Source organism: Microcebus murinus, chromosome 24 (assembly GCF_040939455.1).
Source record: "Microcebus murinus isolate Inina chromosome 24, M.murinus_Inina_mat1.0, whole genome shotgun sequence".
Taxonomy (NCBI): domain Eukaryota; kingdom Metazoa; phylum Chordata; class Mammalia; order Primates; family Cheirogaleidae; genus Microcebus; species Microcebus murinus.
In genome coordinates, this window is record NC_134127.1 from 4,087,030 (window position 1) to 4,103,982 (window position 16,953).

General features: G+C 57.8%; 1 protein-coding gene across 10 annotated transcripts in view; it reads left to right on the top strand.

Annotated features, from left to right (window-relative positions):
• FGFR1 (fibroblast growth factor receptor 1) overlaps positions 1-15,193 on the top strand; it is a 49,529-nt gene extending 34,336 nt beyond the window's left edge. For 3 of the 10 annotated variants that reach the window (XM_012762984.3, XM_012762989.3, XM_075997219.1), the window contains exons 3-18: positions 327-593; positions 1,858-1,947; positions 2,131-2,303; positions 4,781-4,904; positions 6,487-6,677; positions 8,574-8,718; positions 10,678-10,880; positions 11,611-11,756; positions 11,975-12,096; positions 12,283-12,393; positions 12,810-13,000; positions 13,758-13,880; positions 14,062-14,132; positions 14,371-14,508; positions 14,636-14,741; positions 14,847-15,193. In XM_012762984.3, the coding sequence (XP_012618438.2) occupies positions 327-593; positions 1,858-1,947; positions 2,131-2,303; positions 4,781-4,904; positions 6,487-6,677; positions 8,574-8,718; positions 10,678-10,880; positions 11,611-11,756; positions 11,975-12,096; positions 12,283-12,393; positions 12,810-13,000; positions 13,758-13,880; positions 14,062-14,132; positions 14,371-14,508; positions 14,636-14,741; positions 14,847-15,023 (2,378 nt within the window). In that variant the 3' untranslated portion in view covers positions 15,024-15,193. The remainder of the gene's footprint in view (positions 1-326; positions 594-1,857; positions 1,948-2,130; positions 2,304-4,780; positions 4,905-6,486; positions 6,678-8,573; positions 8,719-10,677; positions 10,881-11,610; positions 11,757-11,974; positions 12,097-12,282; positions 12,394-12,809; positions 13,001-13,757; positions 13,881-14,061; positions 14,133-14,370; positions 14,509-14,635; positions 14,742-14,846) is intronic. The other 7 variants (XM_012762983.3, XM_012762987.3, XM_075997218.1 and 4 more) reach the window with 7 other exon arrangements.
• Positions 15,194-16,953: the final 1,760 nt, after the last annotated feature.

A 16,953-nucleotide genomic window follows, 5' to 3' on the forward strand; every position in this document is an offset into this window, starting at 1 on the left:
GGGCAGGGCCGACCTTTCCCCCAGGATGGAGGGAAGTGAAATGTGATCTGCTTAATGCTGCTGCAGCTGCTTCCTAACTTTGCCTCTTTCTTCCTTTGACTTTTGGAGGAGTGGGGCGGACAGGAGATGGGGCTTCCCAGGTAGCCAGCCGTTCCCCAGCTGCCCCCTCCCACCTGCCCAGCTCTTAGCCTTGACTAAGTGACGCCCGCCCGGGATGATGTGGCTCAGTGTGGCTGGCGTAACTCCCTTTCTCTCTCCCCTCCTTCCCTCTCCCTTTCTTCCTCTCCGGTCCCCGGTTCCCCTTCCCGCCCCGTGGGTGGCTGCAGCCAAGCCCTGGGGCGCCCCTGTGGAAGTGGAGTCCTTCCTGGTCCACCCTGGTGACCTGTTGCAGCTTCGCTGCCGGCTGCGGGACGATGTGCAGAGCATCAACTGGCTGCGGGACGGGGTGCAGCTGGTGGAGAGCAACCGCACCCGCATCACGGGGGAGGAGGTGGAGGTGCGGGACTCCGTGCCCGCGGACTCCGGCCTCTACGCCTGTGTGACCAGCAGCCCCTCCGGCAGTGACACCACCTACTTCTCCGTCAATGTTTCAGGTTGGTAGCCAAGCCCTGCCCCGGCCCTCTCCCTGGACCTACCCTCCAGCCCTCTCTGCCAGTTTCAGGGGAGGTGAACCTCCTCCCCTTCCGTGATCTGCCCCTACTCTGCTTCGGACACTGCTGCCCACTAACACCGCGCCCTGCCCGCCGCCTGGCTTAGCTCTCAGAGGGACCAGCCGGGGCCGGCCCACGCCGGGGAACTGGGGCTTCCAAGGTCCCCCTTGGAGGTGACTGCGGATGTTCTTGGGGCCTTGAGACCCTGTCATTTCTGCACCACAGCTTGCCAAGATCTCCAGGATGCTAAGTGGGGCCCAGCCAGCCCCTGTCCTGTCACTGCCCTGCTCAGAGCCCCGGAATGTGTGGTGAGGTCCCTGCCGCACTGGGGCAGGGCCCAGGGGCACTGCCAGGTGCACGGGCTTTGCGGAAAAGCCTCCAGCTTCCGTGTTAGGGCAGCCAGCGAACCCTAGAGCTCTGTGACTTGGAGAATCTGCCGCTTTAGAGAATGAGACTGTCACAAAACTAGGATCCGAGGAAGCGAGAGCTGAAATATTCTTTGTGCTGTTTGTGCACCTCAGGGTGTGGGCGTGGCACCGGCTCCCCAGAATTGCTAGGAAGGAGTGGAGAGAGATGTGGCCTGAGCCCTCATTGGTGGCCACACGTGTGTCAAGCCTGTTCTTATCAGGGGTGGGTACTGGCTGGGGAGCGGTGCCCGCAGGTGCGGGCTGTGTGGCGGCGCCCTGTCTGCTCTGTCTAAGGAGGGCGGCCCCCACCCAGAGCAGACAGACGCGTGCGAGGGAAGTTCTGGCTGTAGGCCGTTCAGCCCAACCCCTGCAAACAGCACCTAGTCAGCGCGTGCCGAGATCTGCCTGGGTCTCCCCGTGGCTGGCCGTCCATGCGGCTGCCCCGTGCTAGTTCCGAGACCCAGCATGTCTGGGCAGCGCCATGACTTTGAGCGAGATCCTCTGAATGCAGGATGGAATTAAAGGGGAACAGCCGACCCTGGTGGAGCCACCCGGTGTAACGGCCTCTGGGCAGAGAGGGGCAGTGCAGCGGGTTGTGCAAGGACGGGAACGTTCGGCTCTTAAATGATCAGTTTCTGTCCCACCAAGAGAGATCATCAGTCACTAAGGGGAAGGTGGGCCCGGAGTCCTCATGGGGAGGGCTGTCCGTGTTCATCTGTGACTGCACTGGCATTAACGGGGTGGCCGTCGATGTGGACGCCAGTCGAGAGGCCCCTCAGTGCCCCTCCCTCTTCCCATAGATGCTCTCCCCTCCTCGGAGGACGACGATGACGATGATGACTCCTCCTCAGAGGAGAAAGAGACGGATAACACCAAACCAAACCGTATGCGTGAGACACTGTTTCCTACCTTACTGCCCTTCGGGCCTGGGAGTTGGGTTCAGAGGGGTGGGGAGCAGGCGGGGAGGGCACGTGGGGTCGAGGTCCCGTCGTGGAGGGTGCTGGGCATCGCCCCGGAGCCTGACCCGCCGCTCCCTCTGTCCCCGCCTGTCTCTGCCGGCTTTCCCTGGACAGCTGTAGCTCCGTACTGGACGTCCCCAGAAAAGATGGAAAAGAAGCTGCACGCCGTGCCGGCGGCCAAGACAGTGAAGTTCAAATGCCCTTCCAGTGGGACACCCAACCCCACGCTGCGCTGGCTGAAAAATGGCAAAGAATTCAAACCCGACCACAGGATTGGAGGCTACAAGGTACGTGTGTGTATGTGAAAGTTAGGATAAGAGGAATGGGAGAAACTGAGTTAGAAAAATCCTTGTTACGTGCTTTTCATTGTTTTAAATAATGGTCTCTTAACTATACAGGTAATGCATTCTTACAAATTTTAAATACAAAAAATGCAAATAAAGTTAAAAAAATCTTTTTAGTCTTTTTTCTGTGTATATGATTTTTTTTTTTTTTGAGACAGAGTCTCGCTTTGTTGCCCAGGCTAAAGTGAGTGCCATGGCGTCAGCCTAGCTCACAGCAACCTCAAACGCCTGGGCTCAAGCAATCCTACTGCCTCAGCCTCCCGAGTAGCTGGGACTACAGGCATGCATCACCATGGCCGGCTAATTTTTTCTGTATATATTAGTTGGCCAATTAATTTCTTTCTATTTATAGTAGAGACGGGGTCTCACTCTTGCTCAGGCTGGTTTCGAACTCCTGACCTGGAGCAATCCGCCCGCCTTGGCCTCCCAGAGTGCTAGGATTACAGGCCTGAGCCACCGCGCCCGGCCAGCATTCTTACAAATTTTAAATACAAAAAAATGCAAATAAAGTTAAATATTTTTAGTCTTTTTTCTGTGTATATGATTTTTACATAGTTAATTACATCACGTGTATAATTTCTCAGCTTCTTGTTTGGTAACCTCATGGGTCTTTTTATGTTATATTTTAAGCATGAGTGTTTGAATGATAATTCTTCATAGCAAAATATCACAGACTATTTTGTGATATTAGGTATTTTCTAATTTTTCACTGTTATAAATAACATTGCAACAAATATCTTTAGCAGTATTTTTCAGCGTTCTTCCTTAGGACAGATTGCTAGAAATGAAACCACTAGGTCAAAGGGTATAAGCATTTTTTAAGCCCTTGATGCGTGCTACCCAATTACTTTATTTAAAGTGAAAATGAATTCACCCTCCCATAGCAGAATACATGAATGGCCAATTCACTATACCTTTGCCAACAAATTCGGTAGATGAAAGCACAGTAATCCACCTCCACTGCCATTTCTCTGGCCGTGGTTTCAGTTACCTACGGTCAACCAAGGACCAAAAATAGGGAGTACGATATAAAATATCTTTATTTTGAGAGAGACCACCTTCACATAACTTTTATTACATTGTATCATAATTGTTCTATTTTATTATTATCCCGTGTTATTAATCTCTTACTGTGCCTAGTTTATAAATTAAACTTTACCATGTATGTACGTATGTATACCAAAAGACCTAGGATGTATAGGTTTGTAACTAGCTGTAGTTTCAGGCATACACTGGGAGTCTTGGGACAATACCCCACATGGATAAGGGGGGGGGGACTGCTGTATTTCATTATTCTTTTATGTATTATTTTGCTTATTAATGAAGTTAGAATTTTCATATGTTAATAAGCAGTTTTCATTTCCTCTTACATAGATTGTTGTCCTTTGCCCATTTATATCTGTCAGAAGAACATCTTCCTTGTAATTTCTCTTTAGAATCTCTGATCATCCTCAGAGTCCCTGTTTTTCTCTCATCTCGCCTAGCATCTCTTTTCTCAATAATCGTGTATAAGAAAAGCAAAGAAGCCAGGTGCAGGGCCTCATGCCTGTAATCCCTAACACTTTGGGAGACTGAGGCGGGAGGATCACTTGAGGTCAGGAGTTCAAGACCAGCCTGAGCAAGAGACCCCATCTCTCCCGAAAATAGAAAAATTAGCTGGGTGTGGTGGCATGCACCTGTAGTCCCTGCTGCTGGGGAGGCTGAGGCAGGAGGATCGCTTGAGCCCAAGAGTTGGAGGTTATAGGGAGCTAGGCTCATACCATTGCACTCTAGCCAGGATGACAGAGGAAGACTCTGTCTCCCAAAAAACAGAAGAAAAGAAAGAATAGGGAAACATTTTAAATTACTTCACCAAGCACTTACTGTGTGTAAGGCACTATGCTTCAAATGTCCCTGCCAATAAGATTTTCCAGTCTAGCGGAAGGTTGTGCGTCCGGAGCACCGATTGTGGGAGGCAGACCGTGATCAGTTCCTCAGCAGACAGAGGGAAGGGCGAGAGCAGTTGTGACCAGAGATTGGGCTGGAGGAGCTGGTTTGGGCAATGAGACGTCAAGGGCCGGCTGGGAGGGCAGGACTCTCAGCAGGAGCGCCGTTCCAGGCACGGGAGTGGCAGGGACAGAGATGTGCCAGTTGGGAATGCTCCTGGTGTGTTTGAGAGACTTTGCAGAAGGCGCCTCTGTCCAGATGGCAGATGGCCTCAAATTCCACGGCGAAGACTCCTGAGTCCCCATGCCCTTGGCCAGTCTTCCTGAGTGTTCTTTCAGGGAGTGATGGGGTGGGGGACGGGGCTCTCCGCACCTCTTCCTGCTAAGGCTGCAGCCTGGGCCGGGTGCCACTCCGGTCTGGGGGTAAGTGCCGTGGCACCCACGGCCTGCGCTCCCTCCAGACCCTCAGTGGAGCCCTCTGGCGTTTCTCCTCAGGTCCGTTACGCCACCTGGAGCATCATAATGGACTCCGTGGTGCCCTCGGACAAGGGCAACTACACCTGCATTGTGGAAAACGAGTACGGCAGCATTAACCACACCTACCAGCTCGATGTCGTGGGTAAGAAGGCAAAGGCAGGCCGGGCATGGTGGCTCACGCCTTCACTCCACCCTGGGAGAGGCCAAGACCGGAGGATCACTTGAGGTCAGGAGTTTGAGACTAGCCTGGGCCAAGAGCAAGACCCCATCTCTACTAAAAATAGAAAAATTAGCTATGTGCCTGTAGTCCCATCATCTTGAGAGGCTGAGGCAGGAGGATTGCTTGAGCCCAGGAGTTGGAGGCTGCTGTGAGCTAGGCTGATGCCACGGCACTCACTCTAGCCTAGGCAACAAACAAAAAAAAAAAAAAAAAAAAAAAAAGGCAAAGCAGGAGTAGCAAGGTTAGAGCTTGGAGGGAGGAGGTTTGGAGAAAACAGCTGCAGCGTTCAGGTTTCTCAGCAGCACAGTATAGCGTGTGGCACTTACTATAATAGCTTTGTTGCCTAGAACAGGCACTTCCCCCTTTGGAGCCTCACTTTTCCTACCTGTAAAACAGAGTTAAGAGGATCAGACAGTGATACATCTCAAAGCTCTCTATTGCTGTGAAATAGAAGGGGCTGTCACTAGTTTGTCCTGCAGAGGTGGCTGGTGTAGTGAGGTTGACTGGCATAATATTCATGACCAGCCTGGACAACATAGTAAGACATTGTTTCTAGAAAATAAAAAAATTAAAAAAAATCAGCCAGCGTGGTAGTGTGCACCTGTGGTCCCAGCTGTTCAGGAGGCTGAGGCAGGAGGATCCCTTGAGCCCAGGACTTTGAGGTTGCTGTGAGCTGTGATGATGCCACTGCTTTCTAGCCTGGGCAACAGAGTAAGACCCAGTCTCCAAAAAACAAAACGAAACGAAAGGCACGACCGGAGGTGTTGCATAGTGGACACCAGCAATATGCTGGGCTCCTTAAATACTTGTGCTGCAGCTCTCACGCAAGGCCAGCGTTGTTACCGTGGTATACCCGAGAGCACGCGCAGGCGCAGACAGGCCAGGTACCTTGTCAGCGCTGGACTCCAGGCCCGAGTCCGGTTGAGGTCACCACAGGAGACTCTAGGAAGAACACCATGCCCCCGGGGCAGCGACTGCAGCCTGTTCCTTCTAGAGGTTTTGAATCTTACTTCCTAGAGATTGCCAGGTACAGAGTCTCACAGCCAGCGTCTCTCTTGGTTTCGATGATATCGTCTAAAAAGGAGATTGTGATCTAGGAGGTCTGGGGTAGGGGCTGCGACTCTGCATTTCTTACAAGCTCCTGAGGTGGTGCTGGGGCCGTGCTCCTGGCACTCACTTTGGACAGCAGGAGTCTAGAAGTGACTGTCCAGTTTTGCTTAAGGGGACATAGGCCGTGCCGAGGTCTGTTATGACATTGTCCATTAAGGCAGGAGAGATTACCGTGCCTATAGGTAAGGGTACATTGCCTTGGGAGGATGGCTTAGGGCTAAAGGGAGGGTGTCCCTTTTCCCGGCTTAGGTTTGGGGGGCTGGGGCTCAGTAGAAGCCCCGGGAGGTGCCCTGTGCACCACTGGGAAGCTTAGGGGGCGCTGGGTGGTCACAGTCTCTTTAGCCTGGGCCAGGCGTGGCAGCGCCCCACAGGCCTCCTCTCGGTTCTCCCACAGAGCGGTCCCCGCACCGGCCCATCCTGCAGGCGGGGCTGCCTGCCAACAAGACGGTGGCCCTGGGCAGCAACGTGGAGTTCATGTGTAAGGTGTACAGCGACCCCCAGCCTCACATCCAGTGGCTAAAGCACATCGAGGTGAATGGGAGCAAGATCGGTCCCGACAACCTGCCCTACGTCCAGATCTTAAAGGTAATCCGGGCCCCTGGTGTGCATGGGCCGGCGTGCTGGGCGGAGACCAGCGTCTCCGGGGCTCAGGTCCCCGTGGGCAGGCTCAGTGCCCGGGACCGGGGTCACTCATTAGCTTTCAGCCACACACTCCTCTGAGCAGGGATGTAGCCACATTGCCCAGAACCAGGGACAGCTCAGTGTGGAGATGGGGGTCGGGGGGCCATAGTTTCCGAAGAGCTTCGAGAGGGATGCCGCGGGGGCCGCAGGGTCAGTGGCTCGAGGGTGGAATGTGGACTCCTGCCTTTTGTCCGGAACCCAAGCCTTTCCAGCAAGCATTTCCCGGTCTCGGCCCTGCTTCCTGAATTAATGACCTTTCTGGCAGTTGGGGTGACTGACAAGGGCACGTCTTACGCAGAATTGGAAAAACAAATGCCACCTGTAAATTCTGAGCCGAATGAGGAGTAATGGCATTGTCTTCCTTTTCCCTCTCACTCCCAGACGTTCACTGTCTGCCTTTCCCCGAACGCTCCATTAATCCAGGGAAGGTAATTGCCCAGACCTCCAGTGGCTCTTGCGACAGGAAGTCACCAGAGGCTGGGAAAGTTGTTTCCCTCCTTGTCCCAGAGCTAGACCTCATCCTCCCTGGCCTGGCTGTCCCAGAGATTTACTGTCCACCCCTCCATCCCTTCTCTTTGCTGCTGGTGCTGAAACTGCTCTGGGGCACAGGGCTGGTGGCCGGGGTTGCATGGCCGTGGCCACCGGGCCATTCACAGCCCCTGCCGCAGTCCTGGAGGTGGGCGTTGAACACAAACAGGACAGCGGATTCGAAGCAGTGTTTTTGTTTCTGTTTTCCCAATCGAACGCTTCGGACGTTTGCAGCCCGTTTGTTTTGTCCTGCCGAAAAGGGAAAGATGGTGACTCTCTCCGAGCGTGTCCCTTGCCTCGGCTTCCCGGGCCTGCGTGGAATTGACACGGGAGCATAGCGTGGCCACGTCCCGGGTGTTTGCCCAACTGACTGGCGTGTCGTTGGTTTGTTCCAGCATTCGGGGATTAATAGCTCGGATGCGGAGGTGCTGACCCTGTTCAATGTGACAGAGGCCCAGAGCGGGGAGTATGTGTGTAAGGTTTCCAATTATATTGGTGAAGCTAACCAGTCTGCGTGGCTCACTGTCACCAGACCTGTGGCGAAAGGTAACGGGGAACGGAAGGGACTCTGTGCGGGGAATCGGACGTAGGCCCCAGCTGCCGGGGCGCGTGCCCCGCCGGACTGTCCCTGTCGTCCTGCTGCGCTTGTAGCGCCCAGAGCCATGGAAAAATGCCCGGCCCGGGAGGCTGGCTTGGTTTGGTGCTGTGTCGGTGTCTGCTGGCTCCCTCTGGACCTCCTGTGTGCTCCTGGCCGTGTGCGTGTCCGGTCCGTGCGTGGCCTCGTGGGGACGCAGTCTCACTGTGCTGCGAATGACGCTCCAGACTGGAAGAGAGAGCCGGGGGCAGCAGAGCGGGCCGGCGACCACAGGCTGTGCGTGCGTGCGTGTGTGCGTGTGCGACTGCAGTGCCCGTCCACCCTCCTGTGTGTCCCTCTCACTCTCCTTACCGGAAACCAAGCAGCCCCCGCCCGCCGGCCCCATTTCTCCATGCCGCTGCCGCCGCCGCATGCTCCGTGGGCTGGGCCGCCAGCGTTGGTGAAGGGTCGTAACCCCGCCGTCCCCTCAGGCCTGCCGGACTTCCTCCCCGGGCTCGCGCCCTCTTCCTCTAACAGGTTTTGCTGCCTGGTGGTTTCTGTCCGTCCTGGTTGCGAAGGAGACGCTGGGGAGCGTTTCTTCCTCTGGTTTCTCTGCCGGCCCTCTGTCCCCCCCCTCTGTGTCTCGTAGAGGCCTCCCTCGCGGTGCTTGTCCATTTTGCCTCCGTTGTCTCTTCTAGACTGCCGGAGTTAACACCACCGACAAGGAGATGGAGGTGCTCCACTTAAGGAATGTCTCCTTTGAGGATGCGGGGGAGTACACGTGCTTGGCGGGTAACTCTATCGGACTCTCCCACCACTCTGCATGGCTGACCGTTCTGGAAGGTACACACCGTGCTCCTCCTCTCGGCGTCCCGCCCCGGCCGGGGCGCGGGGGGAGCGTGCATTGCGGGCTGGGGGAGACGCAGAGGCAGGGGCTCCCGCCTGCCCCGTGCCCCTTCCTGCTCCGGCTCTGAGGGCTGCTCCTCTCGGCTCACGCGGGAGCTCCCTCGGTTTTGCAGGCGCACGCACGGAGGCTGGCGCCTGCGCCCCTGCCCCTGGCTCTCCCCCGGCCGGCCGATGCGCGCGGGCTCCGGGTCTGACTTGCCGCTGGCTCCGCGCCGGGCAGGCTCCTTCCGCCCCTGGGCTCAGCAGCTTTCCCTCCTCCATGCGGAGTGTCTGAATTATCTGGTCCCTTTCGGCCAGTCCCAAAGGTCTCAGAAAGGGACCCCACACCTCTGTCACTGAACGCACTCTGTGCCAAGAGGGGCTTGGAACACGCCAGCCCACCCGTCCACACTGCCGTCCTCTGCTTTTAGAGGAGGGGCTCTGCCCACACAAGTGCACTCCAGCTGCTGTCAGCGAGACCTGTCCTGGGCGGCCGCAGGAGGGTGTCATCTCCTGTTTGTCCTCCTTAGCTGCCGCCACCACCTCTCCCATCGCAAGAGGGGAGGTCTGCACGCTGACCCAGGAAGGAAGGGGCCTACGGCCTGCACGGGTGGTGGGCTGGTGACCGCAGGGTCGCGGCTGCCTCTCTCGGAGAGTCCTGCACGTGGTGTAGGGGCTGCTCTGTCCTTCCTGCCGGCACTACCCCTCCTCCCTCCCTCTTCCTGCGCCCCACTCCCCGAGCAGGCCGCGGGGTGCCCTGCCTGAGGCGGAGAAGTGTTCTGTTTTTATCCCGGCCCTGTCTCTGTCCTGTCTGTGCCCCTGTGTGCCCCAGTCAGTCGTCTTCACCTCTCAGCACTGGAGGAATAAAACAGAAACACTTCTCGCTGTCTGTGGCGCTGCCGGCTCCTTGTTGGGGCTCAGTCTGGGGTCGCGCCTCATGCCTGTCCGGAAGGGTCCCCAGGGGTGCCGCCTCCGTGGCTGGCCGGTGTGCCTTACCCGGGGAGGGTCGGGAGGAGGCCGCGGCGCGGTGACGCGTTCCCTGAAGCCGGTGCTGCGAGTGCTGGGCGAAGGCCTCCGGCCTCCTGCTCAAGGGAGGCTGGGCTGCGCTGGCTCGGCCTCCGTGGCCAGGGGGAGGATTCCAAATGGAAAGTGGGAGAAGAGAATAAAACTGTGCAACCCCCCCCCCCGCCCCCCTGCATCTCCTTCTTAAGTTTTAGGAGTTAGTAAAAATCTTAAGAACTGCAAAACAGCTGATCTTTTTATTTATATATCTAGAGTAGTCCAAACATGTCTGGAAATTAAGTCAGCTGTGCCTGTGGTTTGGCTAGGTGTGAACATTTACCTGTCTGATCCGACAGATGACACAGATGCGAGGAGGGACGGATAAGTGGGGACGCAGGCTGGCCGCCCCTCCCTTAATTTGTTCTCCTCTGCGAGTGCCACCATGGCCAGGTGCTATGGCGCGCAGAAAGGAACAGGGCTCCGGCCCTGGTGGCTTCTGTGATGAACGTAGGCACACGGTGCTGAGGCCCCGCCGTGTGTCCACGGGGAGACCGAGAAAGCCATTCAGAAGTGACTTCTCGGCCGCCCCTTGCAGGGTCCGGGCGATGCCTAGGCCAGGACTCCGGCCTGCCGAGCAGGGAGGCTCAGGAATGCACGGGGCGGGACTGGAGCAGCAAGGCGGTTGTAGTCTGTCCCTCCTGCGGGGTTCACGTCAGTTTAGGGGAGCCTCAAAGGTCACAGGGCGCCCAGTCCTCTCAGTGCCCGAATCCCAGTCCTGGCTAGAACCTGGTGCGGTCCTTCTCCTCCCTAAAAGCTCCCAGGGGGACAGGAGATGGGTGCCGGCCACCTCGTGGAGAGGGGCCTCCCGTGGGCGGGGCCCCAGAGCCTGCTAACTCCCTGTTCACGCCGACTCAGCCCTGGAGGAGAGGCCGGCGGTGATGACCTCGCCGCTGTACCTGGAGATCATCATCTACTGCACGGGGGCCTTCCTCATCTCCTGCATGGTGGGCTCCGTCATCATCTACAAGATGAAGAGCGGCACCAAGAAGAGCGACTTCCACAGCCAGATGGCCGTGCACAAGCTGGCCAAGAGCATCCCCCTGCGCAGACAGGTAACAGAAAGTAGATGGGGGATTCGCACGCTCCCCACTGCCCCCCTTCCGCCTGTCCTCTGTCCCCTGCCCTCTCCACTGTTCTGCCCTACCGCCTCGGGCTTTGCCTTCTGGGCGGGGCGCAGTGGAACTTCTGTAGCTAAGGAACGCTCCAGAGTTTGTTTCAAGCTGGTCTAGCCTATGAATCCCCTGTCCCCCCCACGCCCCACTGCAAGTCCCCCGCCCCCCGCACGTGGACTGGGAGAACGTCCTGTCTGGACTGAATGTGCCTTTGGTGGCATTGGAACCGTCCCGGGGGCAGGTTGGAGGTGCAGAGGCACAGGGTGGAGAAGGGGACCTGAGTGGGCCCCCGCTGCCCTCGCGGGAGGAGCCGGCCCGGGGGCGAAGGCATGCGTAAGGTGACCGTTCACCACAACGGTGCGCAAGCTGAGGGCAGGGTTTTCACGAAGAATCAGGACAAGAGCAGAGTTGTTACTGGGATAAGTTGCAAAATGTCCAGCCGGCCTAGGTACCTTTGGTCTGCTCATCTTCAAGGTGAGTAAGGCGGAGCCAGAGAGGCCAGTGAGTGGCGGGGACAGGCCAGTCCTGGATGCTGGGTCCTCCGCCGGGGCGGTCACTCCGCCAACCCGCAGCAGGGAGGGTCAGACGCACAGGGCCGCACCTCCGCTGTTGCTGGGAGCCTGGGCTGCCCTTCCCCCCGTCGTTGCTAGAAGGGTGACCCCACCCCTCCCCGCAGGTGTCGGCTGACTCCAGCGCCTCCATGAACTCCGGGGTTCTTCTGGTGCGGCCCTCGAGGCTCTCCTCCAGCGGGACCCCCATGCTCGCGGGCGTCTCTGAGTATGAGCTCCCCGAGGACCCTCGCTGGGAGCTGCCCCGGGACAGGTAACGCCCTGAGCGCAGCTCCCCTGGGCTGTCCCCACGGTGGAGGCGTGTGCGCTGAGACCTGTTGGGGGTGCAGGCGCGTGGAATGTCTCCAGAAATCAGCATCTGCACCTTCTCCTCTCAGCTGGGCGGGACACGGAGAGGTGGAGGTGGGGTGCCCTGCCGAGGCTGGGACTTCCCCAGCCCCCACTCAAGCTGCTCTCTGTTTCCCCCCAAAGACTGGTCTTAGGCAAACCCCTGGGAGAGGGCTGCTTCGGGCAGGTGGTGTTGGCCGAGGCCATTGGGCTGGACAAGGACAAACCCAACCGAGTGACCAAAGTGGCCGTGAAGATGTTGAAGTGTAAGTGCAGAGACAGTCCTTTCCCTTTCTAGGCACGCTGTGGGCCTGGGGCCAGCGAACACCTTCTTGGCCTGTCACTGCCCACACCTGCTACCCTGCTTGCTTCGGGCTACCCCAGCCTTTCTCCTGCCTCCCTCCCTTCCAAAAGTAAAGGGTCCCCTGTCGTTCTCTGGTCTGTGTGCAAAGCGGATGCAACAGAGAAAGACTTGTCGGACCTGATCTCAGAAATGGAGATGATGAAGATGATTGGGAAGCACAAGAACATCATCAACCTGCTGGGAGCCTGCACGCAGGACGGTGGGTGCCACGCCAGGGCCAGGGCTGGGCTTCCGGTGACATGGCCCGTCTCGGCCACACTTCAGGGAAGGGGCCTAAGAGAGGCCAGTGTGGCAGAGGTTGGAATGTTCTCGGGTCTGGGCTGATGCCCACTGGTGTTCCAAGAATACGGGCACCTAGAGTCACCCACACAGTTTATGGACAGGAACAGGAAAGCAATTGTGGTCTAAATTAGGGGGCCTACTCCAACTTTGTTCTGGAACTTTCTGGACTGTGCTAGGAAGAATGATTTCCCTGACTTTCTCTGAGGAATAGAATGAATTCCCCTGGTCCCCCAAGGAGGAGGCAGGAAAGGCGAGGCTGGGGGTGGGTTTCCTGACCGGGAAGCTAACGGCGCCCACCGCGGCCTGCCCTGACGGCCCCTCCCCTGTGCGCAGGGCCGCTGTACGTCATCGTGGAGTACGCCTCCAAGGGCAACCTGCGGGAGTACCTGCAGGCCCGCAGGCCGCCCGGGCTGGAGTACTGCTACAACCCCAGCCACAGCCCAGAGGAGCAGCTCTCCTCCAAGGACCTGGTCTCCTGCGCCTACCAGGTGGCCCGAGGCATGGAATATCTCGCCTCCAAGAAGGTGCGGAGCCTGAAGGCCCCCCACCCCCACCCCTGCCCCCGCAATTCCCCAGTGGAGCTGGGGTGGGAACAAAGCCCTCCCAGCACTCTAGCTTGTGGCGTTTGAGCCTCTGGTGGGGCTGGGGCACACTGGGCACGTCTGAGGCTGTCGGGGGATGTCAGAGTTGGGAGAACAAGTGCGGCGCAGCGGCGCTGGGGTCAGACCGGATCAGGTTCGGGTCTGTGCCACTTCCTGCGTGGCGTCGGGCGGCCACTCGGCATCTTGTGTTTCTTCCCGACACAAAATGCGAACAGCTGTACCTGTGTCGTGCATTGTTACCGGGACACAATGGAATGGTGCGTCTGAGAGCGCCAGTGCCATGCGGGAGCGCAGCCCAGGGGGCTCTGTTTGCGCGCGGCCCCAGCGCGGGCGTGCTGCGCAGGGAGTCGGAGCCTGGGCGCGCGCCTCTGCGGTCTGCACGCTACAGGGTCGTCGGCCTTTTAGGAGGGGCGGGAAAGGAGGCAAGGCAGGAGGGTCTGCTAAAGCGATGGAGACTCGAGCTAGAGGAGCGCATTCCAGGAGGGCTCAGCGGGCAGAGCTGCGGGGCAGGGCGGGGTCCTGGGAGGCGCGTGGGTCTGCCTGCCCAGTGGCGTTCCCGCGGGCGGCGGGTGACCCAGACTCCCGGGTGGGTGTGTTTCACATTGTCACCCCTGGAGCCCTCCAGGTCCCTCACCTGCCCCCCACCCTCCTCTCTCGCCCCACAATCTCCCCTCCGCAGTGCATACACCGAGACCTAGCTGCCAGGAACGTCCTGGTGACAGAAGACAACGTGATGAAGATCGCAGACTTCGGCCTAGCCCGGGACATTCACCACATCGACTACTACAAAAAGACCACCAATGTGAGTTAGGCAGGCCCGCCGCGCTGCCCTGACCCGCTGTTTGCTTTGTCCGGGAATCCACTGAAAATGCGGGCACTGCTCCCAGCCCCCTCCGCCCCCGCCTGTCCCCTCGCTGCCCTACCTGGGGCCACCCTCACTGCCCTACCTGGGGCCACCCTCACTGCCCCTGTGCTGCTTGCAGGGCCGCCTGCCCGTGAAGTGGATGGCGCCCGAGGCGTTGTTCGACCGGATCTACACCCACCAGAGTGATGTGTGAGTTCGAAATAAGCGACTGCCAGGGACCCGTGGGATGGAGAACGCACAGCACAGTGGGGGCCTGTGTTCCCCTCTGGACGGATGAAGGGAAAAACAAAACATTGTCTGTGTTCCTTCACTTCGCTCCCAGAAAGCCCAGTCTGTTCCCCGCACCGACTCCTGGCACTGCCCTTGGAATGCAGGGCTGGTGCTGGGGTGGAGGAGGTTCAGGATGGGGCTCTGTGCTCATCCGCAGGTGGTCTTTCGGGGTGCTCCTGTGGGAGATCTTCACTCTGGGCGGCTCCCCGTACCCTGGCGTGCCTGTGGAGGAGCTCTTCAAGCTGCTGAAGGAGGGCCACCGCATGGACAAGCCCAGCAACTGCACCAACGAGCTGTAAGCCCACAGCCATGCCGGAGGCCTGAAGCCGGCCCCTGGGGGGAGAACTAGACCGGGGGTGTCCACCCAGAGGGAGCGGTCCTCCTGGTCATCCCTCTGCCCCTGACCCCACGCCCTGCCGCAGGTACATGATGATGCGGGACTGCTGGCACGCGGTGCCCTCGCAGAGACCCACCTTCAAGCAGCTGGTGGAAGACCTGGACCGCATCGTGGCCTTGACTTCCAACCAGGTGAGGCTGCGCGACATCATGCCGGCCGCGCCTTCCTGAGCCAGCGCCGCCCTGGCCCAGGGAGGAGGGTACCCGGCCATCGCTCCTTCCTCTTGCTTGTCACAGGAGTACCTGGACCTGTCGATGCCCCTGGACCAGTACTCCCCCAGCTTTCCTGACACCCGAAGCTCCACCTGCTCCTCGGGGGAGGACTCCGTCTTCTCTCATGAGCCGTTGCCCGAGGAGCCCTGTCTGCCCCGACACCCACCCCAGCTTGCCAATGGCGGACTCAAACCGCGCTGACTCCCGCCCACCACGCCCCTCCCCAGACCCCATGGCCAACTGTAACCCTCACCCACAACTCCCTGCTGGGCCCACTGCTTGTCCCTGTCCCCCTTCCTGCTGGCAGGAGCCGGCTGCCTACTTGGGGCCTTCCCGTGTGGCCCGCCTTCACCCCACTGAGCTCACCTCTCTTCCTCTCAACCTGCTTGCGAGAGAGAGGAGCAGAGAAGCAGGTACTTGCTGAAGGACGCTTCATTCCCTCCCAAATGCTGGACCAAGACCCCTCCCCGCCGCCAGGCACCGCCTGGAGGGTGGGGCAGCGGGAGACGGACAGGAGTGCAAGCAGGAGCTTCGAGGGCTTTCTTGTGTTGGTTTTGCCAGTTTCACCTTAACCCGGGAGCCGCTTGCATTCTGGTGGCAGGTGCCTTGTCCTCAGGGCTACAGCAGTAAGGGCGTCCACGGAAGGCGGCCTCTGCTCCAGATCGATGGTGCCAGTAGCTTATTGATTCCGATACTAATTTGCTTTGCTGACCAAATACGTGGTACCAGAGGATGGTGGGGCAAAGGCGGGGAGCAGTTTGTGGCCCTGGGGCCCAGCCCCGACCTGGGGGCTTTGTATATAGCTATGAAGAAAACACAAAGTGTATAAATCTGAGTATATATTTACATGTCTTTTTAAAAGGGTCGTTACCAGAGATTTACCCATTGGGTAAGATGCTCCTGGTGGCTGGGAGGCATCAGTGCTATATATTAAAAACAAAGAAAAAAGAAAAAAAAAAAAGGAAAATGTTTTTAAAAAGGTCATATATTTTTTGCTACTTTTGCTGTTTTATTTTTTTAAATTATGTTCTAAACCTATTTTCAGTTTAGGTCCCTCAATAAAAATTGCTGCTGCTTCATTTTTATATGGGCTGTGTGAGAAGGGAGAGGACGTCCACTGGAAAGGAGGGGACTAGCGGCCCCGGCTGCGTCTGTCCGGGGGGCACTGCACGCCCCCCCCCCCCCGCAGTTGCCCTGTAACCTCTTCCCCCTAGGGCCTGCGCCCAGACCTCCAGGACGAACCTCCTGCCTCTCCGATGCTCTTGGAAAGGCAGGAAGCGGAGATGTGTGCGTCGTGGGTAGGAGCCTCCTGCCCGTGGCAGGGAGCCAGGGCCCAGCCCTCGACCACAGATTGTTTCTGCAGAGGAAATTTCTGCTGGGGTCGGGCAGGGCACAGGGGCACCTGCCTTGGAATAGCTAAGGGTAGAGCTAAAGTGATTAAGAAGAAAGCTAAGAATTGTTATTCAGCAAGGGTCTGCAGAAACCCAAACCCCCAGACATGTGCCTCTGGGCGGGCGGGGCTGTGCCTGTGCTTCTAAGCGAGGGAAATCGTGTCACCCCCTAAGGCTGGTCCTGCATCCCCGTCCCTGCCTATATTTTCCCCAACCACTTTGTCCATGATCCTCCCCCAGACCATTCTTCCCATATCCATGTGCCTGGGCCACATTTGTTGGGACGGTCACAACTCCTGGCTTCCTATAGTTCTTCCTGTCCAAACTCCACCCCATCCCTCAGGAAAGGGGAGAAGAGTCTCTGAATGTTTTTGTGTTTTGGGCTGCTCGGATATTGACTTCTGCCCCCTGCTGGTTGTCACTGTCCTGCCAAGTGGATTCCGGCTCCTTGGTACTTTACCTGCTCAACCTCCCCCTGCTCCTCAGCCTCTATACTAAAGCTCACTTTTCTGCTGGATTACTGCTGAACACAAAAGGAGGTTCAGTATGCTTTCATTTCTGTGGGGAAAAAAGGGGATTGCTGCTTTAAATTTCCTTTCTGAGCTAGGCATTTTTGGGCAGCTGCAGCTGTTGGTCACTATTGTAAAATTCTCTGTTTCTCTCTGTAAATATGCAACTGTTAACATGTTACAATTTGTGTTAATGTTTAAAGAAAGCATAATTTGGTGAACAGAGTCAGG